At 34.8% G+C, this 24,307-nt stretch overlaps 2 protein-coding genes across 3 annotated transcripts in view; one reads left to right on the top strand and one right to left on the bottom strand.

The window, feature by feature from the left end:
* Nucleotides 1–3,895, bottom strand: part of LOC126974810 (uncharacterized) — a 74,295-nt gene extending 70,400 nt beyond the window's left edge. Inside the window, exons 1-2 of the mRNA XM_050822492.1 lie at nt 3,820–3,895; nt 1,703–1,792 (exon numbers count right to left, since the gene is read on the bottom strand). Of these exons, the coding sequence (XP_050678449.1) occupies nt 1,703–1,722 (20 nt within the window). The 5' untranslated portion in view covers nt 1,723–1,792; nt 3,820–3,895. The remainder of the gene's footprint in view (nt 1–1,702; nt 1,793–3,819) is intronic.
* Nucleotides 3,896–6,230: 2,335 nt separating this feature from the next.
* LOC126974803 (WASH complex subunit 2) overlaps nt 6,231–24,307 on the top strand; it is a 28,425-nt gene continuing 10,348 nt past the window's right edge. Inside the window, exons 1-9 of one of the 2 annotated variants that reach the window (XM_050822486.1) lie at nt 6,231–6,280; nt 8,701–8,804; nt 9,079–9,176; nt 10,640–10,718; nt 12,389–12,522; nt 12,971–13,059; nt 13,765–13,895; nt 15,165–15,263; nt 17,905–17,989. In XM_050822486.1, coding sequence (XP_050678443.1) covers nt 8,709–8,804; nt 9,079–9,176; nt 10,640–10,718; nt 12,389–12,522; nt 12,971–13,059; nt 13,765–13,895; nt 15,165–15,263; nt 17,905–17,989 — 811 coding nt within the window. In that variant the 5' untranslated portion in view covers nt 6,231–6,280; nt 8,701–8,708. Of the gene's footprint in view, nt 6,406–8,700; nt 8,805–9,078; nt 9,177–10,639; nt 10,719–12,388; nt 12,523–12,970; nt 13,060–13,764; nt 13,896–15,164; nt 15,264–17,904; nt 17,990–24,307 lie in introns of both variants that reach the window. The other variant, XM_050822485.1, reaches the window with a different exon arrangement.

Here is a 24,307-nt window from a genome sequence, read left to right as displayed (position 1 = left end):
CGGATCAGCGCAATCGCTCGGAAATACATCAAAACCCCCAGTTTGACACCAAACTTTTTTTTTTTTAGTAGGCATCACGAACAAGTGAGCCAGAACCGGGGAGGCAGAACCGGCGAATCCCCACTACTGTGAGCCAGAACCGGCGAATCCCTACTACTGTTAGACATGCCTTATATAATATTATTTAAGTTTATGAATGAATTTTGACGATGTAAATGACACCCATGAAGAGAAGTTTCTATATTTCATCGGCGCCATCTTGGATTTCGATTTTGACCCGATATTCGTTATTGTTGACCCCGAAAACCATGAAAATGACACCCATTATGAGAAGTTGGTGAATTTCATAGGCGCCATCTTGAAATTCGATTTTGATCCGATATTCGATATTGTTGACCCCGAAAACCATGAAAATGACACCCATGAAGAGAAATTGGTATTTTTCATAGGCGCCATCTTGGATTTCGATTTAATATATAGACCTTATATTTAGAGATGAACTTATAAATCACTAATTCTTCAAAAAAATACAGAAACATAATTTTTTGAAAATCTGACTGCGTTCAAAATATGTAAAGTATCAAAGACAGTATTGTAGAGCTTATAAAAAATATTCATGTTCGTACAGCGATCTTTCCGCGTACGAGCTGCTACTTACAACCGACACAGTGTCTACCCACGGCGGCGGCCGAGATAGATCTTTCAGTGCAATGCGTACGGAGTGACAAAATAAAATAACCCTTAATACCACACTATAAAGCTCATGCTTATCAGAAAAATATATGAATTTTAGACGATTCATTTTTATTTTTATTCTGAGATTATTTAAAACATATTCATTAATTTACTTCCCGTGTTTTTGAAAATATTATATCTGCTTTCCTTACGTAATTTTTAAGAGACAAAATTATGTAAGAAGTAGCAGAAAACTGATCCTGAATGAAGCCCCATTTCGTCAATTTTGTGTGAAGAGGTAACAGATAATCGTTTTTACGACATAAAAATATCAAAATTTCAAAGCAAATATTTCCCGCTAATTGAAGATAAAGAAGTAATCTATTTGTGGCAATTTTTAGTTTTGTCAGATTTACTTTCATTTCATCACAAACTCTACCGAAAAATATCTTATTTTTGTCGGATTCGTAAACGCGTCCTTAAGATAAGTAAAAATCAAAAAACTGAGATAGTTCATAAGAATTAAACAAGATCTTTTTACCGATAAGCATCAATATTGTCTTTAGTTTAATGTTTTAGTGATAAATAGTTACGAAATTTTAGGTACCTAGCTTTCTTGTTAATTTAGAATTATACATTTTGTTTAAGAAAGTTGTTTCAAGTAATGTTTTTTAGAAAAAAACATTGTTTTGTTTTTTTTATTTCACCCCCCGTGGTGAAGTGTATAAACTCTCCTGCATTAAATAAGTAGGTAAACTCCTTTACAAACGCTATCAATTTACTGCTGACTAGTAGTATACTAGTAAAATGTATTATAATAATACAATAATAAAATATAATATATAATCCCCAATATCACATGGCTCCGGTTGCGGAACAAATTTGGTGGCGTGATCAACTCGGACGGGTCATGACTCTGGTGTCTGTATGATGTCTAGTTTGCTATCTTATGGACACAAATGTGGTGTAAAATATATCCCTTAGAAGAGGTCGGCACCCCCCTTGGAGTATTAATCTTCTTACTTACCTTTTCTTTTCCGCTGCCATTATTCTCCGTAAATTGAATCAGAACTTCGCCTGATCGTGATTATCGGACGAATTTCATTTAAATTTTATACTGCAACAAAGAAATATAAATCTGTTTTTTAATATGTTACAAATAGTGCCCTTTGCAGAGCTTGCATGGAAGCACAAGAGAAGATTTCACATTGATCTGGAATATGGAGTCACTTTCACACACGAAGTTGGGATAGAAAGTCGATTAGGCACACAGTGGAAATCAAATGCGGAAAACAGCCCGTCTATTAATTAACATTCTTTCTCACTCATACCCTTTTGTTATCTATGCTTCATCATCATATACGGTGCACGGGCCATGCAGCTCTCTCTCTTTCGAATTCGCTGATCAGAAATGAAAGAAAATTCTTCGATCGAGTCCTTCTAGAGAAAATCTTGCTAAATTGAAACCCCAGAAGAGTTTGCATGTTAATCACTAAAGAAACCTCATTTGTTGTATCACCGCTATTCGATACATTCACCTTGCCTAACCTAATATCAGAATACTGGGTCTTGAAATCCCGACCGATTGCCAATGCCGCGGTCATATGGAAAGCAAAACCATTGTCTCGAAATAACTGGAGATCAACAATCAGAGACACTAGTTTGAGCCGGCCACATTCTATCACTCTCGTTTACGTTTTTATTTATACACGTATTTGACAAGTTTCATGCAAATTACAAATACAAGTTGTATGCAATGTTTTCAAAATACAAAAACATAAAACTTGTCGTCGTACCTAGACAAAATTTGTATGAATCTTGTCTGATGAAATTGTTTGTCACCTGTTAGTTGTCTACATGTATATGAAATCATGTTTTTTACTTGTTGTAGGCTTGTAGCTAAACGTGTTTTAGACATGTCAGTGCAGAAGATAATGAATTTGACAACACAAATGACTACTGGTACATGCAATTGAAAGGTACTGCGGAACTTTGCTTCATAAGTGCAGTATACTTGTACATCATACAGAATGAAGGAAATACTGGTCGCGATCATTTTTGAGGAGCGACAGCAAGAAGGGGCCTGTCGTTCCTTATTGAATGATTTAAGAATAGAAGACAGAAGTGGATTCAGAAATTTTGTTAGAATGAGACCAGTAAATTTGGAGAATTTGCTTTACTCCAGCAGAGCAATTATTTTTTTATGGAAAAGGAGGACAAACGAGCGTACGCACGGGTCACCTGGTGATACGTGATCACCACTGCACACATTCTCTTGCAATACCAGAAGAATCACAGGAGCGTTGCCGGCCTTGAAGGAAGGCGTACGCGCTTTTTTTGTTAGCAAATTCCTTGTGATTTCTAGCAACTGGTGACTCTTCTTTGTATTTGCATCGGATATCAAAGGCAAAATGTAGTTTAGGCATTACTCATGCTTGCGAGACGATTATAAAAGAATCGAAAGAATATCTTAATATAAACCGAGGTAAATATTGCTAATAAAGCTCTTTGACCACTCCATTTTTAAAATATATAATAGCGGCTTGTCCCGTAAATGTTTAAAACTTTATCCACCAAGCATGGATAGAGTATAAAACTTGTATTAAATAAGTATTTTACATAAACTTCAATAAAATTAACAATACTTGACAAAAACATGTGTGTTTTATTTTGGTGTGAACGCTGTCAATGTATCAAACCTGTCTCTTGTATAAAAATTGTTGCCAACACAGTGTGAACACAAGAATGTGTCAGACAATTACAATACATGTTAAAACAAATAATTATGTTTTGACAAGTATTCCACAAGTTTTGTATAAAACAAGTTTCTGACATGTTTCTTGGTGTAAACGAGTTATTTTCTCATCTCTGGCCTGGTGCACCCCAGTCAAACGAAACCATTAAACCACATGCAAAGCAGAGCTGCTCGAATAGTCATGTAAATACAGTACTCTATGAACGGCTCAATCACTTGGCGCTGCTTGGAAACATCTTCGTTGTTATTTTATACCGTTTTTATCACGGCCAGTATTCAGAAGAGCCATTTGGCCTGATGCCTGCCGCTCAATTTCACCAGTTCCACCCGTAGCCACCATACTTAATTTAGTGTTTGTAGAACTATATTATAAGAAGCCTCGTACATACCTTTTTATAATTTTTTTTTTCTATTTTTTTTACTTTTATATTTTATGACAAAACGACCACATTTCGTAATAGATTGTTACATTGTCTGACTGTCAAAACTAATTTCAAATTATTATTTTTATATCCAGCCAATAAAAATTTCGAATAAACTTGAAAATTATGGCGGCTACGCAATATTAATTTCCTCACATAAAATCGATTTGCAGAAGTGTCGAAATAAGTTCAATAGCCTTAAATAAAAGTTTACCGATAGTGCGCATGGTTTTACAATTTTTTTTGTGAGTGTTGTAATTTTAAGTTAATTAATTAACTTATATCACCCCGACTTAATTCGTCGCCATTCTTTAATTTACTTTTATTTTAAGCCCAATATTTGAGGAACTTGGTAAGACGATGATAAATGTGATGTGCACACAAATATAGAAGCAATCTCATAGTTTCCTTCTTGTAATAAAAAATCGAAGAAGGGAATCTAGTAGGTACACGGAATCACAGTCAATCAAATAAACAGTCGTCTGACGAAGCCGTTTCATAGAAAGAATAACAAAAACTTTGTTTAAAAAAACCGACTTCAAAAACTGAAAACTATTAATTAAAAATTTTATTTAATACACCTATACCTTTTATATTAATAAAATGCTATTATTTATAAGCGCTACCTATTGATAGGTTTTAAGTCGGTGCCAAGCCCTTAAACTAAAGTGAAACTTAATATCATAAACAGCTTACTTACTGTAATTATTAAGGTTGTCTGGCCACGCGTGTCTGTCTGCTTGGGTTGTTTTATTCTAGACGAAGCTATCCCGCTCAAAGTCACGCGTGGCGAGTGTAGGCTTGGCATCGACTTCAAAGCTTTCAATATGTAGCACATAATAAATAATAGTTAAAAAAAACTACAAAACACGCTTTTTATAGAAAACCGACCTAAAAAATAGAAATAAAATTTTAATAAATTTAAATTAAGAATAGTGTTTAAAATTTCAATAAATATAAATAATTAATTGTGTGAATAAAAAAAAAATATTTTATTATAAAAAAAGCGTGGGGTGCATGGTGTCAATAGTTATAAATATTTGACAGATATGAGTAGAGTGATTATCATTTTGATAATATCTTAAAAAGCACCCCACGCTCTTATTTTAATATTTTTTTTTTATTCACACTATTATTAGTTAGTTTTTTTTAAACTATTATTTTTTTATCAAATTAGTGTTATGTCATCGGTCCTCGATAAATCTACAAAGTTTGAACGAAATCCAGCCGTTTAAAGTGGGTCGAAATCGCGCCCAAGGAAGTCGGTACAAACATACAAACATACAGGTGAAGCTAATAAAATACGTATAAAAAATAATAGTATTTTATTAATATTAAAGGTTTTATATAAAATTTAATACACCTTGTATTAAATTAAATTTTTAGTTATTTGATACTTTTCAGTTTTACAAGTCGGTTTTTTTTAAACGAAGTTTTTTTTTGAGTTTTTAGTGTCAGCTAATATATAATTATATTATATAATCAACCTGAATGAAAACTCCTAAAAAGCCGTACACAAAAAACAATTATATCAACGAGGTAAACAAAATTTTACATAAAATGAAGTCTGTCGAGCTATGTGCCCTGCCCACTGTGGCAGTGGGCAGGGCACATAGCAGTTCTCAGTTTCGCAACCATTTGGGGTATGTCAGTGACTTTGGTACTTCTACGGTTCTCCTCAATTCCGATTCGATCTTAACAATGGATTCGATCGCGACAATGAGCTTCCTCATAAGGCCCATAGTTAGCGACCACGTCTGCGTTCCGTATGTCATCACTGGCAACACACACTGGTTAAAAACGTCATCTTCAGACACTGTAGCATTTTGGACTTATTAAATTTATTTATTTTTCATTAATTACATTATATTATATCATCATCATCATCATTTCAGTCAGAAGACGTCCACATCTAGACAAAAGCCTTATATTATATAAAAAATTGTAAAATTCACTCAATAATAGTCTACATATTGTACTGGTATATATAATAGTAGCCTATACATATATATATTTAACAGTCTCTGCGAAATGCCAGTTTGTATTCGTTGCTAAGAAAAACTTCAATAAATGACCAAATAATAAAGTATATTTTAAGTAAATTATAAAAAAAAACTTGTGACGACGCTATGTGCTGCGGAGTACGCCATGTGTTGTCGGCTCTTCATCAAACATCAAAGGCGACGGCCTACTGTTGATTTTCTGACGGAAGTACCAATATGACGTATATACAAAACGTACTCTGTGAATATGACTATTCTATTCTATATTCTTTCTAAAGATACTGCGCGATTGTCTGACATGACAGTTGACTTTGAGATCATCTTATAACTGATAAGTGACAACACTTCAGTTTAATTAAACTTCATACTTCATTGTTGAGAAGAAAAATGTAAATAAAAGTTAAAAATTTAAAATATTTAGATAGGTAATAACATAATAAGGTCACAAGTCTATATTTCATATGAATTAATATATCAATAATTTTATTGTAATTTATATAATATGAAATAGTAATTAAAAAACTTAATTCCCAATGATTAAAATTTTGTGGTGAGTAGAAAACTAACACTTCCAAAGTTTATTGACTGTTTAAATGCTCGTCTTTCAAGATCTGGGTACAAAATATTATTGCGTTTAAAGAGGCTTCTCAGCACTTTTTAACATAATAATGTAGGTACCAACTTTGTTTATAGTTTATACTGGAATTGTGCTGAAATTTTTTCTCAATTGTTTTAATTATCTGATTGAATATTACATTATTTGTGAATAGAAATCTATTTTAAAAAGACACAAACAGGTCTTTTTAGGTGCATACAAACACAATAATGAATTTAAACACTTCTAAGTTCATAAAAAGGGGTGGTATTTTTATACTATATGACTTTGAGATTTACAGACACTCTGATTTTTTTAATAATTGTAAATGTTAACTATATGTTTTAAGGCAATCAAATATGAGTAAACACAAAGCAGATCTTTACGGTTTTAAAAAGCAACATTTACAAAAGGTTGTTATCACATTGGGGTTGTAGTGAGAATAGTCTCGAGTAAAAGTGACAAAGAACAACAGAGTATTAAACTTAAATGTAATTATCTGGTGAACTTTGACTTTCGTACATTTCAAAGTTTTATACCACAACATGTCACAAGTGAGGATATCATCCCCACCATCTGGATGTGTGGCAGTCGTCCACAGTGAGGTTTTCAAGGAGATTTCTTCCACATAGTACAAAGTGGAATGAACTTCCTTGTGTGGTGTTTCCGGGACGATATGACATGGGTACCTTCAAAAAAAGAGGGTACACCTTCCTTAAAGGCCGGCAACACTCTTGTGATTCCTCTGGTGTTGCAAGATATTGTGGGTAGCGGTGATCACTTAACAGGTGACCCGTACGCTCCTATTTCATAAAAAATACCAGTAATTTATTTTTAGAGTTAAGGGTAAGCCTATTTTCTAGAACATTTAGCTTCTGGTCTGACTGACCAACACCTAGAGTATATTGAGATTTTATATTATAGTGTCTAGATTGGTTTATTATGGTTGGAACACTGTTTTTTTCCCCTGTCTTGCATAGTACCTGTTCCTGATGATTTAGTTACAAAAGGCATTCACATGTGTGGCTAGTATTTTCAGGTAGCTTTTTTATGAAAGAGGAGGTCAAAGAAGTATCTACAGGTAGGGTTGCCAACCGTATTCTAAAATAGAGTATTGTACTCTATAATTTATAACACTAATAGAGTATACTAGAATAATCTATTATTCACAATTGTTTTAAAAACTATGATAAATTGTTAAATATTAAATAAATTATATTTTTTTTGGAAATCCATACTCTTTTTTATATCGTTTGAAATCAGATGTACTCTATTTCTTCTAATAATAGTTGGCAACCCTATATATATATATCTATCTATAGGTCATCTGATAGTATGTGATCAGTGCTGCCCATACACTGTAACACTAGGGCATAGGTTCTCAAAGTGGGCGATAACGCCCCCTTGTGGGCATTTAAGACTTTCGGGGGGGCAGTAGAAGAACCAGAGAAAATTAGGGGGCATTGAGATGGCACAGATGGGGCGTGGGTAGATTAAAAAATATAGTCTAAATAGGCAAAAAAATACATGAAAATGCTCTAGAAAAACACATATTCTCAAAGTGGGCTGTGAGCAAAATAAAGTTGAGAAATTATGCACTAGAGGAATCACAAAAGTGTTACGGACTATACATCATCAAATAAATTTACATATATGAATAAAAATCTGAAAACATTAGTATGCAGTGGGTAAAGGTGAAACTTAGCGCTGTGGAGAGAGTGCACCGATTGCACCTTCAACACCTATAGTGACTTGTGTAGAAGGGGTTGGTAATTTAAATTCACATAATAAAACTGTTACATCTGGACTTTAAAGTTTCCACTTACAATTAAAATATACACTTATTATTAAAAGAGAATTAGGGCATAGTGTCCCCTTACAATTCACAATATTTAATGACCACTAGAACTTAGCGCTCTGGCTTATATAGGGCATGACCATCTACTGTGATGATGCTACCAACTGTTAGGTGGCACTGTTGTAGTGCCAACTAACTTACACAAATCAAGTTAACTAAAGATCTAAATATTATATGCTATTATAGTTATTTCTAATTATAGTGATAATTATATTAAATAGTAACAGTAGTTAAAGGAATGTAATTATTAATTGCGATATCTTATGACAGGACATGACATTGGTAGCATTCGTAAACACATCAAGTTGACACTTGTTTAATAAAAAATGCTTAACAATTATTTCTATTGATACATGATGAAATAAAATGAATGCTTTAATTTGTATTTACAGCTGTAACTATGGATAAAGAACTTGATAGCCTGCGAGCAGCAGCTCCATCATGGAGTTTGGCTGGAGACAAACAGCTCTTAGAGTTGTTGAATAATTTCCACAAGGTATTGTTTGTATATGATTAACATATAAAAATGTGTGTGTATCAGGAATGTATGACCGGTGGACCTGTGCCTTTTAAATCTGCCGTAGGATTCACAAGCCATTAAAGTAAATATTTTTTTTTAATAGCGCGCAGCTAGAGTTGCTATTTCTTCATAAGACGTTCTTTGTTACGCAAACTTCAATACTCTATATTACTAAAGATACAGTTAATCTGCTTGCTTCCCCTCCCTTCACGTTTTCATTCTATGAATACATATTCTTTATAAATTTCAGAAAATAATATCAAAATGTGAAGAAGTCAATACAAAGATTGATGGAATGGTGAACGCATTAGATACAGCAAGCATTGACCTGCAGAATGTCAATAATAAGTAAGCATATTCAAATTATAAAAGTAAAATCCCAGCTTGGACCGGCAGATCTTGTTCCACTTATCAATACAGCAAATATTTCTCCATGTTCAAATATTGCAAGATACACTCTTTTCTTGGGCTGCAACAGAGTGGTAAACGAAAGAAAATTCTTCTCTAATTAAAAAAAATTACGTGTGTACCTAACAGTCTAATATGTTAGAAGTGAATGCATTGCATGAACGTATAATTGCATAAGTCCTGGTACATGTTGCTAGGATGACACATGATTTCAACTAGTGTGAAAGGCATTACTATCACCGTTACCATATTTATGTTCTCCTGGTGTTTATGTAGTAATACATGGTGCGCAAGACTATAGAATATATTAAGGTATACTCGCTTTATACATGAGACAATCTTCAACTGGGACTTCTTCAACTTCTTCTCTCTTTTCTTCTTCAATGCTTCCTATCTCATTTTCTCCCATGTTAAATCTTATGAATTTATGTGTCCGTCTCTTTTTAGTGTCGCTTTTTCGTTTCATCGACTTTTAAATTACACCGAAGCTAAAGAAATTTTGAATTCAAAAATACATGTATGTGTCAATTTTCTAGATGATTTTATACAATGGTGCAGGGCTTGATATGCTCCACAGTTTCAATGAACCATTTTCCACGTACAACCAAGTTTGATGAGCTTTCTTTTGCGGTGTTTCTAGGACGATACATGGGTAGTTAAAAAAAAGTGCAGTCCATCTTTCATCTAAGCTGATTGAAAAAAATAAATGAAAGTCGATAATCGAATGTTGCACATTTTTTAATACAAGAATTACATAGGTACCATGTGAATGTTTCACTCAAAAATCTCAAACCATGAAGGCTCTATGTCAATACGAAGTATCGAAGTAGTATTGTTATACAATAAAAAGGCAATTTTATACTTTAACCTCTATTACAACGAAATGTCACTGACTGAGTTATTTGTATTGCGAATATGCAGGTATTTCTACTTCAGAAATATAGGTTTCGGTACTAGTAATCACCAACAAAGATATTCTCCGAAATGCGCTGCATCTTATGGTCTAAGTATTATTCCGATCGGTCTAGTAGTTTTAGTAGTTAACCGAAGGAAAAAACGGTTACGGTATTAGTAATATATAGATATACATATAGATGTAGTGTGATTGGGTAGGGCACATAATAATTTTTCAAGATACAGGAACTTACAAACAAAAATAGCTAAAGAAAAATGTTCAGCTATTATGCTAGGTCAATATGTAATGAAAAAAAAATATAGGGAAAAAAAGAGCATAGGTGATGTAAGCGTGATTCACCAAAGGTGAGTGAAAAAGGAAGGGGCGGTTTTTCTTTGTAGATATGGACAAAGTTAGGCCTTACCTGACTAAAGTGAAGCCTTAAGATACTGTTGACACATTTTCCACACAATTTAATTATTAATTAATATTAAATTTAAAATTATAGATTTATGGCGTTAAGCAATAGTCAGTTCATTGAGAGCAGAGTTTACGATGACGATATGGTACCAGATGCAACCACAGAGGTAAATATTGTTGCGTTATAAACATAAATTTTGTTATATAATATAAGTTATATATTGATTTATGTAAGTTATAGTTACAGTGGAGCATAAATACTCTACTCATCATTAACAGTCAGACACAACTATAGAGACACAGAAACCCACTTTTATTTTTTTGCGCCCAGACAAGGAGAAAGGGCAACCCTACGCGATAATGATGGGAGAGGGAGGTAGTGAATGCTCATGCATATCTACGTAGCCGGCTGCGTTGGTCATAAGGGACACACAAGAACCTACATGCCTACCCACTAAACACCACGTGGGCAAATGCCCGCTAAGCTATCATCGATCTCTCTTGGGGAAAGAGAGGCGCAAGCGGCACTTAATTGGGAGTATCCGCTGGCATATAGCACAGACGGTGCTATCTAATTCTGACTATGGTCACAAACGGGGTGTTAGACCTACATCTCTACGCATCTGTAAAGTATAAAGCCGATCGGAGATGACTTGATCGTCGATTTTTCAGACCTGAGAAGAACAGACGCAAGAAACTTAGCGGGCTAGTTTATAAAAATATGGAATTATTTCGTATAATAAACATTTATAATTAAATAGCCTTAGGGTGTTCGCACCATTCAATTTAAAAATTTCTCTGAATGATTCTTTAGGACCTAGGTTATAAATAGCGTGAAAAGCCCTCTTCTGCAGCACAAAGAGAGTATTAAACAATATGTTATGTTTTTAAAGTGATAACCCTCACTTCTAGGATTAATACACAAATAAAATTTGAAAAACAAAATTTAATGAACGATGCGGGATTCGAACCCACGACCTCCGGCGTTCCGTGCCGGTGCTCTAAACAACTGAGCTAACCGTTCGAGTACCGCCTCGTTACAAAATTCTGTTTGCTTTGTTCAACTCTCAGGTTGTGGCTTCATCTACAGGATCTACTTTAGAGTTGATTACCTGCTCAACATTTGCATATTAGGAAGTTGACTTGGGATGTCGCTCTTGTAAATCTAAACAATATGTTATGTTTTTAAAGTGATAACCCTCACTTCTAGGATTAATACACAAATAAGAAAAACAAAATTTTACAGGTTGTGGCTTCCTGAGAGTTGAACAAAGCAAACAGAATTTTGTAACGAGGCGGTACTCAAACGGTTAGCTCAGTTGGTTTGAGCACCGGGACGGAACGCAGGAGGTCGTGGGTTCGAATCCCGCATCGTTCATAAAATTTTGTTTTTCAAATTTTATTTGTGTAAAGAGAGTATTAACATCGGCCGCACTGCCCCATAACAATATATAATATACTTAGTTAAGTTAACATTTATACGTCTAGATAGACTATGACAGCAGTAACAACGTCTTTAGAACTAACCTCTATTTAGAGCAATGCACGCGCACTAACACAAAGTGCCATACAAATCTCGAGTATAAGACGTAGCTTATCACGCACACGTAACTAATACTCCTGGCCCGTTTTTATCGGTTGTCTAACAGCAAGAGTATTTTTCTAGACGTATAAATTATCTAAGATAATATATATTCAATATTTAAATACATTCATATACAAAAAGCACATACATCTCGAGCTAAGGTATTGCTGATGAATGGCTGGTTATTACTTTCCATTAAAGCAGCCCGTTTGTATCTCTAATTAAATAAAAGACGCTTGTTTTTAATTTAAGGAAGTCCCAAAACAAGTTCAGCCGGTGGACGAATTTTCGAAGATGCAGCAGTGTCTGAATGTATTTGAGGCGATGCATGACAGCGTGATGATCCTTGACTCGGACAGCTCTGATGATGATGACGATGAAGGCAGGTGCGTGTTGATAGCTTATGTCTCTCGCATTTCAGGTGCTTCTAAAAATACTGAAACTGCGGCGAAGTGCTGCTCCAATTATTATTTTATAGCTATTGTAATAATATAGTACAATATAGTAGTTAATCAAAAGAGTTTCTTGTGATTCAAATTCAAATATTTTTATTCAAAATAGCATGTGGTTACTAAAACTTACTATTACTTATTGAAAGTCAAAAACTACCACCCATTAAAAAAAGTATGCCTCAGACCTGAGAAGAACGTGTGGTTAAAACTCTGCGGGCTTCTTTTTTTTCATAAAAATATGGTTACGAAATAATATCGTACAATTATGCTAATTATTTAATAGCCTGAGGGCGATCGCTCCATTCCCAATCTGTTTTATAATTAAGATGTGCTTTATTAATTCGACTGTAGTAAATAAAAAAATATAAATCGTGTTTTACAGATTAGTGTTGAAACCCAAGGACCTTTATTCTGACAGGCCGTTGCCTTACATTATTGGCTCACAATCTTGGAAAAATAAATGGCACGCAGGTGAGTAATGTATAATTAGCACGCTAACGGTGATCACTTAGGTCTTAGGAATTTTGGAACCTTAACTTAAAGAAAAAGCAAAGGAGATGCGTTTTTTCATTTTGGAACTATGGTTTGTTGCCTGAATAGAGTTCATTGTCAATAGGCATAGGCATGACGAGAATAAAAAAGATTCACCTGATTTATGGCTCCATTTTATTTATCAGGTAAAAAAGAGAAATGAGACATGAGAATAGAGAAATGACAGATGGCCATCGAAAATTGAGGCTGACAGTAAACCTATTCTATTCTTTCTAGTGGCTTCTGTGGAAGGAGCACCACAACTCGCCAATGTCACGTTTCAGTAGACCACCAAGCTAAGAGTGTGTCATTTAATCGGTGTTAACGAATTTACAAGTGATTATGGTAATGACCGGTGCTCAGAATCAAAACAGATTTATTTTCTTATTATACCTGAAATAAATATACATGCTGTTAGATTATAATTGACAAATACTGATAATATTACTTATATAAAACATTTATTGTGTTAGTTGTAACTTAATATTATTTTGTTTAATATATTTACATATATTAAAATTTACACATTTACTATTATTGAAATAGGTTTACTGTCAACTTTAATTTTCTTAGAAGTTTTCATAGGTATCACTGTCTGTCTAGAGGTATAAATGATCTAAGAATTGACTGTTAAATTTCCTACAGGCTTAGTGGTGGAAGACAGCGACAGTGATAGTTCGGTATCAAAACCGCCCGGGCCGTCCGAGGAATATTCTGAATCGGAGCCGGAAATTGTCGACACACACACAGATAAACACTTCGATAGACAATTGACGGTGAGTATTATTTCTTTTTGAAGTTATCCTTCTTCAGGCGCGTTATGAAAAAATGATGAGAGTGAAATTTTAAGATGCGTGCGCATCACTGTAACAAAAGCAACAGGGTGAAGTTGGCTTCTAAAATTTTCTGGCGTTTGCGACATTCGTTTTTTTTTTTTGGTTTCTTAGTCCATTATTAGGATAGACAAAGGGTTCAAGCCCGTGCAGGCGTATTCGTTATTTAATGATTAATTGTCAAAGCCATCGTTGTAAGATTTTTACAATGTTATTCTTTCAACAAACCTAGATTAGCACGAGGAATAAATAATTTTAAGGATTTTTAGATAGATAGACAGTGACAGCTGTCAAAACGTTGAAAAAAAATTGAGGTTCAAAGTGACATACACATCGCGATTGTAAATGTAATTGTAAATGGATTTTTGCTTCGTTAGGCCAAAGAAGTATAATTTCTTGCGTGCATACATAAGTACACACACTCTTTTTCTTATAACATTTTAAAATAATCATAAGCGGAACAGTAACACCTCTTACAAGAATTTTTGGAAAAACTATTCTCGGGAATAACTTAAGTTTCATGAGGATAGCTTAAATTGTTTTGTAGTTTTCTTGTATATTTTCAACAATAAATAAAAAAACTCACCAATTCCGATGATGTCTAAAATACTAAATGATTGCAAACATTTAGACCCTTTTTTATGATAATAAGGGACGAGACGAGCAGGACGTTCAGCTGATGGTAATTGATACGCCCTGCCCATTTCAATGCAATGCCGCTCAGGATTCTCGAAAAACCCAAAAATTCTGAGCGGCACTACAATTGCGCTCGTTACATTGAGACATAAGATGTTAAGTCTCATTTACCCAGTAATTTCACTAGCTACGGCGCCCTTCAGACCGACACACAATAATGTTTACACATTACTGCTTCACGGCAGAAATGGGAGCCGTTGTGGTACCCATAATCTAGCCGGCATCCTGTGCAAAGGAGCCTCGCACTAGTAGGATTTCTCACTCCAAACATTCCATGGTAAAATTATATTCAGTGATAAATCAATAAATTAATTTATCACTGAATAGAATTATAATAGATAAGCAGTGACAGCTCTGAAAGCGTCGAAGAAAAATGAGCTTGTCACGCACAGTAAAGTAATAAACCTGGCCTGTTCTCATCGGTTGTCTAGCAGCAAGAAGGTCTTTGAGACCCTGTCTAGGAGACCTATTAATTATCGAAGCATATTATTATAAAATAACGTTTACATTTGCTAGGTTTCGGGGTCCAACACGAGTGTGGAAACAAATCCAGTTGTTCAAGCCCAGCCGGCGGATATTGCAGCCGAATTGGCTAGGCGACTTGGCGGCGAATATGTGAGTACTTACATCATGATCAAATAAAATAAAAAAAAAAGATCTTATTGCATAATAATTATGTCCAGATGTTCTTAAAAATTTGTGTACCAGCATTTAATAATCGAATAGGTACTTATTCCCCAATATTTATTAAATTTTATAGAAACAACTACGGATTAAACTCAACTCATATGTGTAAACGATAATAAAATATTTTAATTAGATCATAATATAAAAAACATGTGTCCTTGTCATTAAAAAGGTTCAATATAGATTAGTAAATAAGTAATTATTTGTAAATTCATTATTTTTATTTTTCTAATTTGTTTTTAGCATTAGTTTTTTTGTATAATAACGTTGTCCCCTCTCGTCCGATATTTCTTTTGTATGGATATATTTTCTATTAGAGAATTTATTGACGCACGGTTTGACAGTTCTGCCGTAAAACAATTTCATTACAACAACAGGGAGCATATTTTACGAAATAATTCTTGATGTTATGAAATATTATTGACAAATTCATAAAAAACAGTATTTTATTTATTATATACAGAACAACGTCTGTCGGGTCAACTAGTAAATATATAAATTATTGGCACACTTCACACATATTCTGTTAACGCCGCTATCTGTCTATCCGTTCCTGCTTTCCCTTCCCCCCTCCACCGCGCGCCATATTGGAAAGAAGGCTGCTCGCAAACCAGTCAAGACAGTCGTTCGCCGAAGCATTGATGCACGCACGCATGCGCAGTGTTGAACCCCTTCGCAAATCGCAAGTTTACGCGCCGCGAAACGAATTGTGAATGAGTGAGGAAAACCGCTTGAACCAATATATTACATATACATTTCAAATAAGATCTCTGTGAATACGTAGAAATGCTTCACAATTGCTGTGTTTACATAACTTTTAAGCTATGATATGGACTGTGCTTCGCTTTTATCACAAATTGTTTTGCATTTGCCTGCCTTCAAATGTCGGCTTAGGACTTCTTCCCCCATCACAGTAATAATGCCTCCTACAGCTAATGTTACAATTATGTAATAGTATTTTTAATATAGATGAAAACATTGATATCTTTATCAAATCATTTATCTTTGACAAATTTATATTGCTCTCCAAAATTTGTAGGTTTTATATTTCAAAATATCACACATATTTATTATAGTACTGTTGTGCCTACCCATAATTTAAGTACATTGAAACAATTTTATTATATTTGTTTATTTCTCAGTGCATAAGTTAATAAATTATATTTAATTGGTAGGCCTTTATGAAAAAAAAAACAATTGGACTACAAATAAGGACCGAGTTATGTGTCGCTAGCAGTGCATCTTCATCAGACCAGTTCCTAGTCAATTTTATACAGTCCACTTTCGCCAGAAGTCCTCTGAATTACGGCTGTTTTGCTCAGTTTTTATTTTTTAATTTATTTATTTGGAGAAAAAGAACTATTATCTAAAATCTAGGTACATATAAGTGGCTTATAATATATTATGCTAAAAATTTGGACGTAGTTCCTGTTAAAAAAGTTCCAATCACAAACATCACATTTTAAGGAATTCGTGTTTAAAGTTTAATAAATATGAGTGTATTCCATACATGAGAGATGCTGAGATGGTTTGGACATGTCGAGAGAATGAATGAAGAACGATTGACGAAGAAAGTGTATAAGGCCAGTGTGAATGAAAGTGTTGGCAGGGGAAGACCTAGGCGGACGTTTCAAGATCAAATCAGGGACGTATTGGAAAAAGGCCAGGTCAAGAGTACCCTAAACTGAAGAGCATGTAGGAAAGGAATAATGAAAGTGGACGAAGCGAAATAAGTATGTAAGGATCGTAGCAAGTGGAAAGAAGTGGTGTCTGCCTACCCCTACGGGAAAGAGGCGTGATTATATGTACTTATGTATGTATTCCATGTGGCTACTAAGTCATGATGTCATTTAAAGAATGACAGTGGGGCTGCCATTTTTTGTCAGCTCGTAATATGAATCACGTGACCAGTTTTGTGTTCTTAACTCAATTTCAACATAATTGTGGTTTGGAAGGTTTTTCTGGAATAACGTCCAATTGTTCCTTAGAAATTTCCCAAAAAGATTTAAAGTGTCTAATATGACAAGGACAGTTTAATTTTACTAACGATTACTGAAAAAGAACATTTAAAAAAGACTAATCATGCAGAATTAGTAGTATTAATTCAAAAAAAGTAAATGTAATATTAGACGCATAGTGAGGAGACGTCATCTTGGAAAGGATGACAGCAGGCGTCAACAGTGGGGACCAAAGAGGATGTAAATAGTACGTAATAAGAGGTGGGACTGCCTATGTAAAAATTGATATTTAGTTTGACATAAGTTTAAAACAGTAGTAATTATAGTATCGCGATTGGCCACAAAGTATAACCCGGCTAAGTTTGAAAGCGAACAGTTGCTTAAAACGTAGTGAATCTCCTTTGTTTACAAGATTATAGCCGTCATGTGTCAATGCACTGCACGTTTCATACATTCGAGTGAATCGCTTTTTTCTTAGAGTTTCGTAAGGCTGGTGGAGGCGTAGGTGAGTCCATATAAGCCCGTGGGCGCTTCATTCGGGAACAATTGGTATTTTATTTATCAGTGTAATTATTGGACCTATTTGATTTAGTTAAAATTATTTTTTATAGATACCCTCACAACATGCTGTGACAGAAGTGATAACACCAACGGAGCCTATTGTCAGAAAAACTTACCGAGCCGAACCAACCAGAGGTTAGAATTTTATGATAAATAAATTATAAGTAGATATTTTTATTAGAACTTATCCTATGAACGTATAATGTACTAATCATTTTTTTTAATGCATTACATACTACATTACATGAAATATAATGATTATCTGATATATAAAATTCTAGTGTCGTAGTGTTAAACTTTGAACTCCTCCGAAACGGCTAGACCGATTCTCATGAATTTTGGAGTGCATATTGGGTAGGTCTGAGAATCGGACAGCATCTATTTTTCATCCCCTTAAATGTTATGGGTGGTCCACACGAAATTTTTTTGATTATGAGTCAGCATTAAAAAATACATACAATTCAAATTTTCACCCATCTACGATCAACAGTTACTTTTGTATCGCGATTTTAATATCGGCAATACAACGTTTGCTGGGTCAGCTAGTTATCTCTATAAAAACACGCATAAAATATAATAATTTTACCTAATAATATTATCAATACATCTCTTATACTGTTGATGCATGTGCTTTGGCTCCATGTGTAGTTAATGGTTGCTGAAACAAGTAAGTAAGTAATTATCCAAGTTGTTTAATGCCAATTATTACTTCGGTGATTGTATTTTCTATAATACCGCAAAAGAGTCAATAAATTTTCAACACACAGTTGCTCGTAAATAATTGAGCCTTATTACATCGCTATAAATCGAACTATAACACACACGTGCATAACTATATTATTACAAACTAGTGCATAATAGAATTATTTCTACAAAGTTATAGTTATTTATGCAACTGTTGTGTAATAAGGGGTATTAAAACATGAATGTGGGTTTATCACATGAGTTTTAATACCTAATTAGCAACAGTTGCATACAAGACTTTATCTATACCCATAATATGAATCCTCTAAAAGATTCTGAAACAGTTAGCTTACTGCTAACATTAAAACAGCCAGTCCTAGTAGTAACCTAATATTATCATCCATTACTGATTATATACAAATAAACTAAGTGCTAATGAAATAATTATTTATTTTAGTATTCATTTACATTTAATATAGTGCAACTATTAAAATTCACTTGAATATTATGTTCTTTTGCAGCGTTTAAAATATCTGCCGGTGTGCTGTCAAAACTTGAATCGCTCTCTTTTTGTAAACAAAACAATAAAAATATCTAAGAAAAATGGCGGGGATTCGAATAACGTACGTAATTTTTACGGCGCGCGTAAACGAAAATGTTCTTTTTTTGAAATTCATACAGATACCTATATATATACCACGCATCGAGCAGAATGTGTCTGTCTGACGAAACTCTTTGCACATGAAGGGATCGAAAAAAAATATAAGGAGTGTTGTTATGAAATTCAGTACAATTTTACAGCACTCGTTTGGTTGATATAATGGTTTTTAGGACATTGGGTGTTTTAATGTTGGCAATAAGCTAACTGTTTCAGAATCTCTAATAGAGGATGTAAAGCATGGGTGTAGATAAAGTTACTAACATAACTGCAAATTATATGGGAGAAAAATTATTTTAGAGCATTATAAATTTAACCGGGTAATACAATTTTTCAACAATTAGTTTAATAATTAAACGATTTATGTATGCAATACATGTTTGATTTTTCCTCGCAAGTGTGTTAAAGAGTGCTTGTAAAACTCGTGAGCAAGTTGCTGACTAGACACTCGGCTAATTTACGATCACTGTAACCCACAGGAGGTCTACTCCCAAAATCGACAACGATACATTCGGAACGATACGATAATACTCCGAATATATCGCAACTTTCCTACTCTAACAAATGTTCGAATTCCTTATCGTTTATCGTTACCATAGACTAATATTTTGAATTTTTTACGATGTTAGTGTGAATGAAATATGTTCAAACCTAAACATTATCTGTGCTATGTCGCTGTTAAGTGTCAAAAAAAACATAGTTTAGGCGCCAATGCCAATTGGCATCAATTTTTATTGCTTATGGACTCAGAAAGTGACTCTTTTACAGAGATAACAACATCTAATTGTCTCCAGATATATGAAAAGTCCATTTCGTCAATTTTACAAGCTGCTAATGCTTCAATTCCCATAAAAAATCCTGACCGAAAATTTACTTCTTCCCCTCCTTGCTGGGATGCTGAATGCTCCGCCATGGTCCGCTCGCGAAAAGAAGCTGAGAAAATATTCTCCACATCTTGTAGCATGGTAGATTTTATTTCCTTTAAACAGATTTCTGCTCGCACATCAAGACTTCTTTCCAAAAAGAAATCCCTTGGATGGCGTCAATTCTGTGAATCCTTATCGCCTCGTTCCCCCCTTTCCCTCGTTTGGAAAAATATAAAAACGTACCGTAGAGGTTTTGACATGCCGGACAATGATCCAAACTCTTTTATTAATGACTTCTTTTGCCATCTAGCTCCTCCCTACGTCCCTGAATCTGATTGCCTTTTTACTCCCAATTTCTGCCCTTTCCGACTCAGACAAAATGAACGATCCTTTTTCCTTCTCCGGACTAACATCTGTTCTTGATCACCTTCGTGATTCCTCTCCTGGCGCGGATGGTATACCTTATTCCTTCATTTGTAAATCCTCTACCACTAGCAAAAAAGTCCTTCTTAATATTCTCAATTCGTTCTACTCCTCCTGTGTAATCCCGAATTCTTGGAGAACACAAATTATTATACCCATCCTTAAACCTGGCAAGGACCCATTGGTTGCTTCCTCCTATCGTCCCATTGCTTTGTCGTCAGTTCTGGCCAAAATTTTGGAAAATTTGGTAAAAAACAGTTTAGAATGGATAATAGAAAATAAAAATCTCTTTTCTAATAGCCAACATGGCTTTAGGAAAGGTAAGGGTACGCTGGAAAACCTAAGCATCCTTACTTCTGAAATTCGTTTAGCATTTTCTAGAAGCGACCATGTTGTTGGGGTCTTTCTAGATATCTCAGCGGCATATGACAACGTTCACCTTCCTCTACTCAGGCAGAAAATGCACCAGCTGAGTATTCCTGTTAGGTTGATCAATATCATTTGTAATATGTTAATGGGTCGCTCTATTTCCGTCCGCCATCAAGGAACTCTCCTCCCACCTCGAACTGTCTGGAAGGGCCTCCCACAGGGTTCGGTGTTAAGTCCTATCCTATATAATATATATACTTCTGACCTAGGCCTTACTGTTAGCCCATTCTGCAAAATTCTTCAATATGCTGATGATATAGCACTGTACTCCATCTCATCTTCTTTCAACTATTCATCATCTTGCTTAAATTCTGCTTTATGTTATCTGAATCAATGGCTCTTAGACCACAACCTCACTCTTTCTGTTCCCAAATATACTGCGGTTATTATTTCCCGAAAACGCACTATACCGGTCATAAATCTCTCAGTAGGTGATGAATCAGTCCCGTTTAAGAATAATGTTAAATTCCTAGGTTTTTTTCTTGACTCTAAGCTCTCCGGTATTCACCACTTGAAGTACATTGTTAAGAAATGTGAGAGGGGTGTCAACGTTATGAGGGCCCTTTCGGGGGTACGCTGGGATGCCCACCCATTTTGTCAAAAACTTTTATACAGTGCTATCGTTCGTAGTCATTTTGATTACGGTAGCTTTCTACTTCAGCCGTGTAGCAAAATAGCCCTGTCCAAATTAGAGAAAATCCAGTCCAAATGCTTACGAATCATAACTGGTGCTATGAAATGTTCTCCCGTCAACGCTCTCCAAGTGGAGTGCGTAGACCCACCTCTTCGCCTTCGCCGTCAGTACCTAGCCGATAGATTCCTAACTAACGTAATCCAATTTAGCGCACACCCCCTTCTTGATATTCTGCACTCTATCTCTCTAACTATTCAAACTTCTTTATATTGGTCTCATAAAGATCCGCCTCCGTTAATTAATTCTTATACTAAAAGCAAGCTAGAAGCCAATAGAAAATTTAATTCCATTCTATCTTCTGATTGGTCTGATTGGGTGAAGTTGTACACGGACGCATCCAAATTATCCAACAATAGCTGGGTCGGGTCTGCAGTTTGGATCCCTAAGTTCCGTATAATTTTAAATTACAAAAGACCCCCGCAGAATTCCATCTTTACTGGCGAATCAATTGCCCTGTCAGAGGCGGTGTCATATGTTGAATCACATAAGATCAACAAGGCTTTAATCCTGTCTGACTCATTAAGCTGCTTGTTGGACCTAAGAAAAAATCCTTTCAAATCTTCAAACAACTTCACATTTAATTTAAGAACAAAGGCCTACCTGTACAGATGTCACATAATGGGAATAGAAGTTGCATTAGCTTGGATACCTAGCCATCTAGGGATAACTGGCAATGAAATTGCAGACTCGTGCGCTAAAGACGCAATTAAGTCTGGAACATTAAAATTTAATTACTGTTTTCCTCGAGATCTACGCGCTATGTCTAAACACTTTCTGGTCAATTCATGGAATTCTTTATGGCAAATCACAAAACAAACTAAAGGTAAATTCTATGGTTCTATCCAACCCTTTATCCCCTCTAAGCCCTGGTTCTTTCCTCAAAAAAAACAAAATAAACTTTTCACTTCTGTCATCATACGACTTCGTCTGGGATTTGTCTGATCCCCACTATTTTTGCCCAAGATCCGGGTAAGGGACCATTCTATATGTGAATGTGGCCTTGAGGAAGGTACTCTTGAACATATTTTTTTCTATTGCCCTAAATTGTCCATTCCTTTATATGACCTTCTACCGAAGGATATCCCTCGCCCCATCAACATCCCTTTTCTTCTTACTTTATGCCATTCTCCTTTCATAAAGATTCTTCACAAATTTATCTCCCGAAATAATATTAAATTGTAATTTCTATCCTCCATACTTTCTACGCTTCTATTAGGCACATATTCCCACTTACATTCACACATTTCTCCCTTAAACTTAGATTAGATACTAACAAGGTAGTTAATATTATGGCTGTTACTATTAATAATATTATGGCTTATTACTAACCGTGCTAACTCTTGTTGCCTATTCTTCAGTTCACAAAAAAACCACAGCTATATCAATCGATCATTTCCTTTTACATCTTTATATACTTAAATCAGCTAAATTAAAATAAAAAATCTCTCCACCTTGACGTTGGCCGAATCGTCGAAAATCAGTCGACGGAGCCAGTTAATTAAAAAAAAAAGGACCATGCCAGACTCTGCATCAAAAATTTGATATCATTTACACATAATGTAAATGTAAAAAAATATGTAATGAATATAATATGACCATTTAAAATTGAATAAATAATACAAACTTGCGGATAATAAAATGTAAAAAAAGTAACTCAAGCCTTCTCGTCGACTTCCTATTTCTCAGGCGGCCATTTGCATTATTTCTACGCACAAACGATCAACAAAATGACTTAAATAACTAGTAGTAAAAAAATCCTGTTGAATAGTAAATCACATATAATTATTTCAATAATATTTATTAAGTATGTATATTGTATGGCAAATATATCTATACAACTTGAAACGATAATAGCATCGACAGCCTAGGAGGTGTCGTTGAGATTATCGTAAAAGTGACGTTTGATTATATGTGAAATTCGAATATTCGCCTCTGACATTTTCAACTAAGAGTAGGGCTAAGGACCGATAATATCGAATAATGTTTCGTTCGTTCAATCATCGTTTCGACATTGATTACGATGTAACTAAGAGTAGGATTCGATACGACTAATGCAACGATGCATCGAATATAATTTTAGGAGTAGGCCCCCAGCTTCGTGTATAATGGCAGCCTAGCGGAACTCTACGAAAAGAGGTATTGTATGAAACGTGCAGTCATTGATAGATTGACTGTAAAAAACTGAGATAGCCGAAATCCACTACGTTTTAAGCAACAGTTCGCTTTTAAACTTAATGTAATTACTACTATTTCAAACTTATGTTAAATCACTGCACGTTTCATACTAAACTAAATTTCAATTTTTACTTTTTTTTTATGGAATAGGAGGACAAACGAGCGTACGGGTCACCTGGTGTTAAATGATCACCACCGCCCACAATCTCTTGCAACACCAGAGGAATCACAGGAGCATTGCCGGCCTTTAAGGAAGGTGTACGCGCTTTTTTTGAAGGTACCCATGTCGTACGTCCCGGAGACAAGGAAGTTCATTCCACAGCTTTGTGGTACGTGGAAGAAAGCTCCTTGAAAACCGCCACACATCCAGATGGTGAGGATGATATCCTAACTTGTGGCGTCTCGTGCGAAGGTGGAATTCGGCGGCAAGAATCAGGTTAAACAGCTCTTCGGAACACTCCCCGTGTTAAATGCGGTAGAAGACACACAATGAAGCGACTTCTCTACGCAACGCCAAGTCATAT

This window comes from Leptidea sinapis, chromosome 33 (assembly GCF_905404315.1).
Source record: "Leptidea sinapis chromosome 33, ilLepSina1.1, whole genome shotgun sequence".
NCBI lineage: Eukaryota > Metazoa > Arthropoda > Insecta > Lepidoptera > Pieridae > Leptidea > Leptidea sinapis.
The sequence above is the reverse complement of the archived record's forward strand: the minus strand, read 5'-3'. Positions and strand labels throughout refer to the sequence as shown.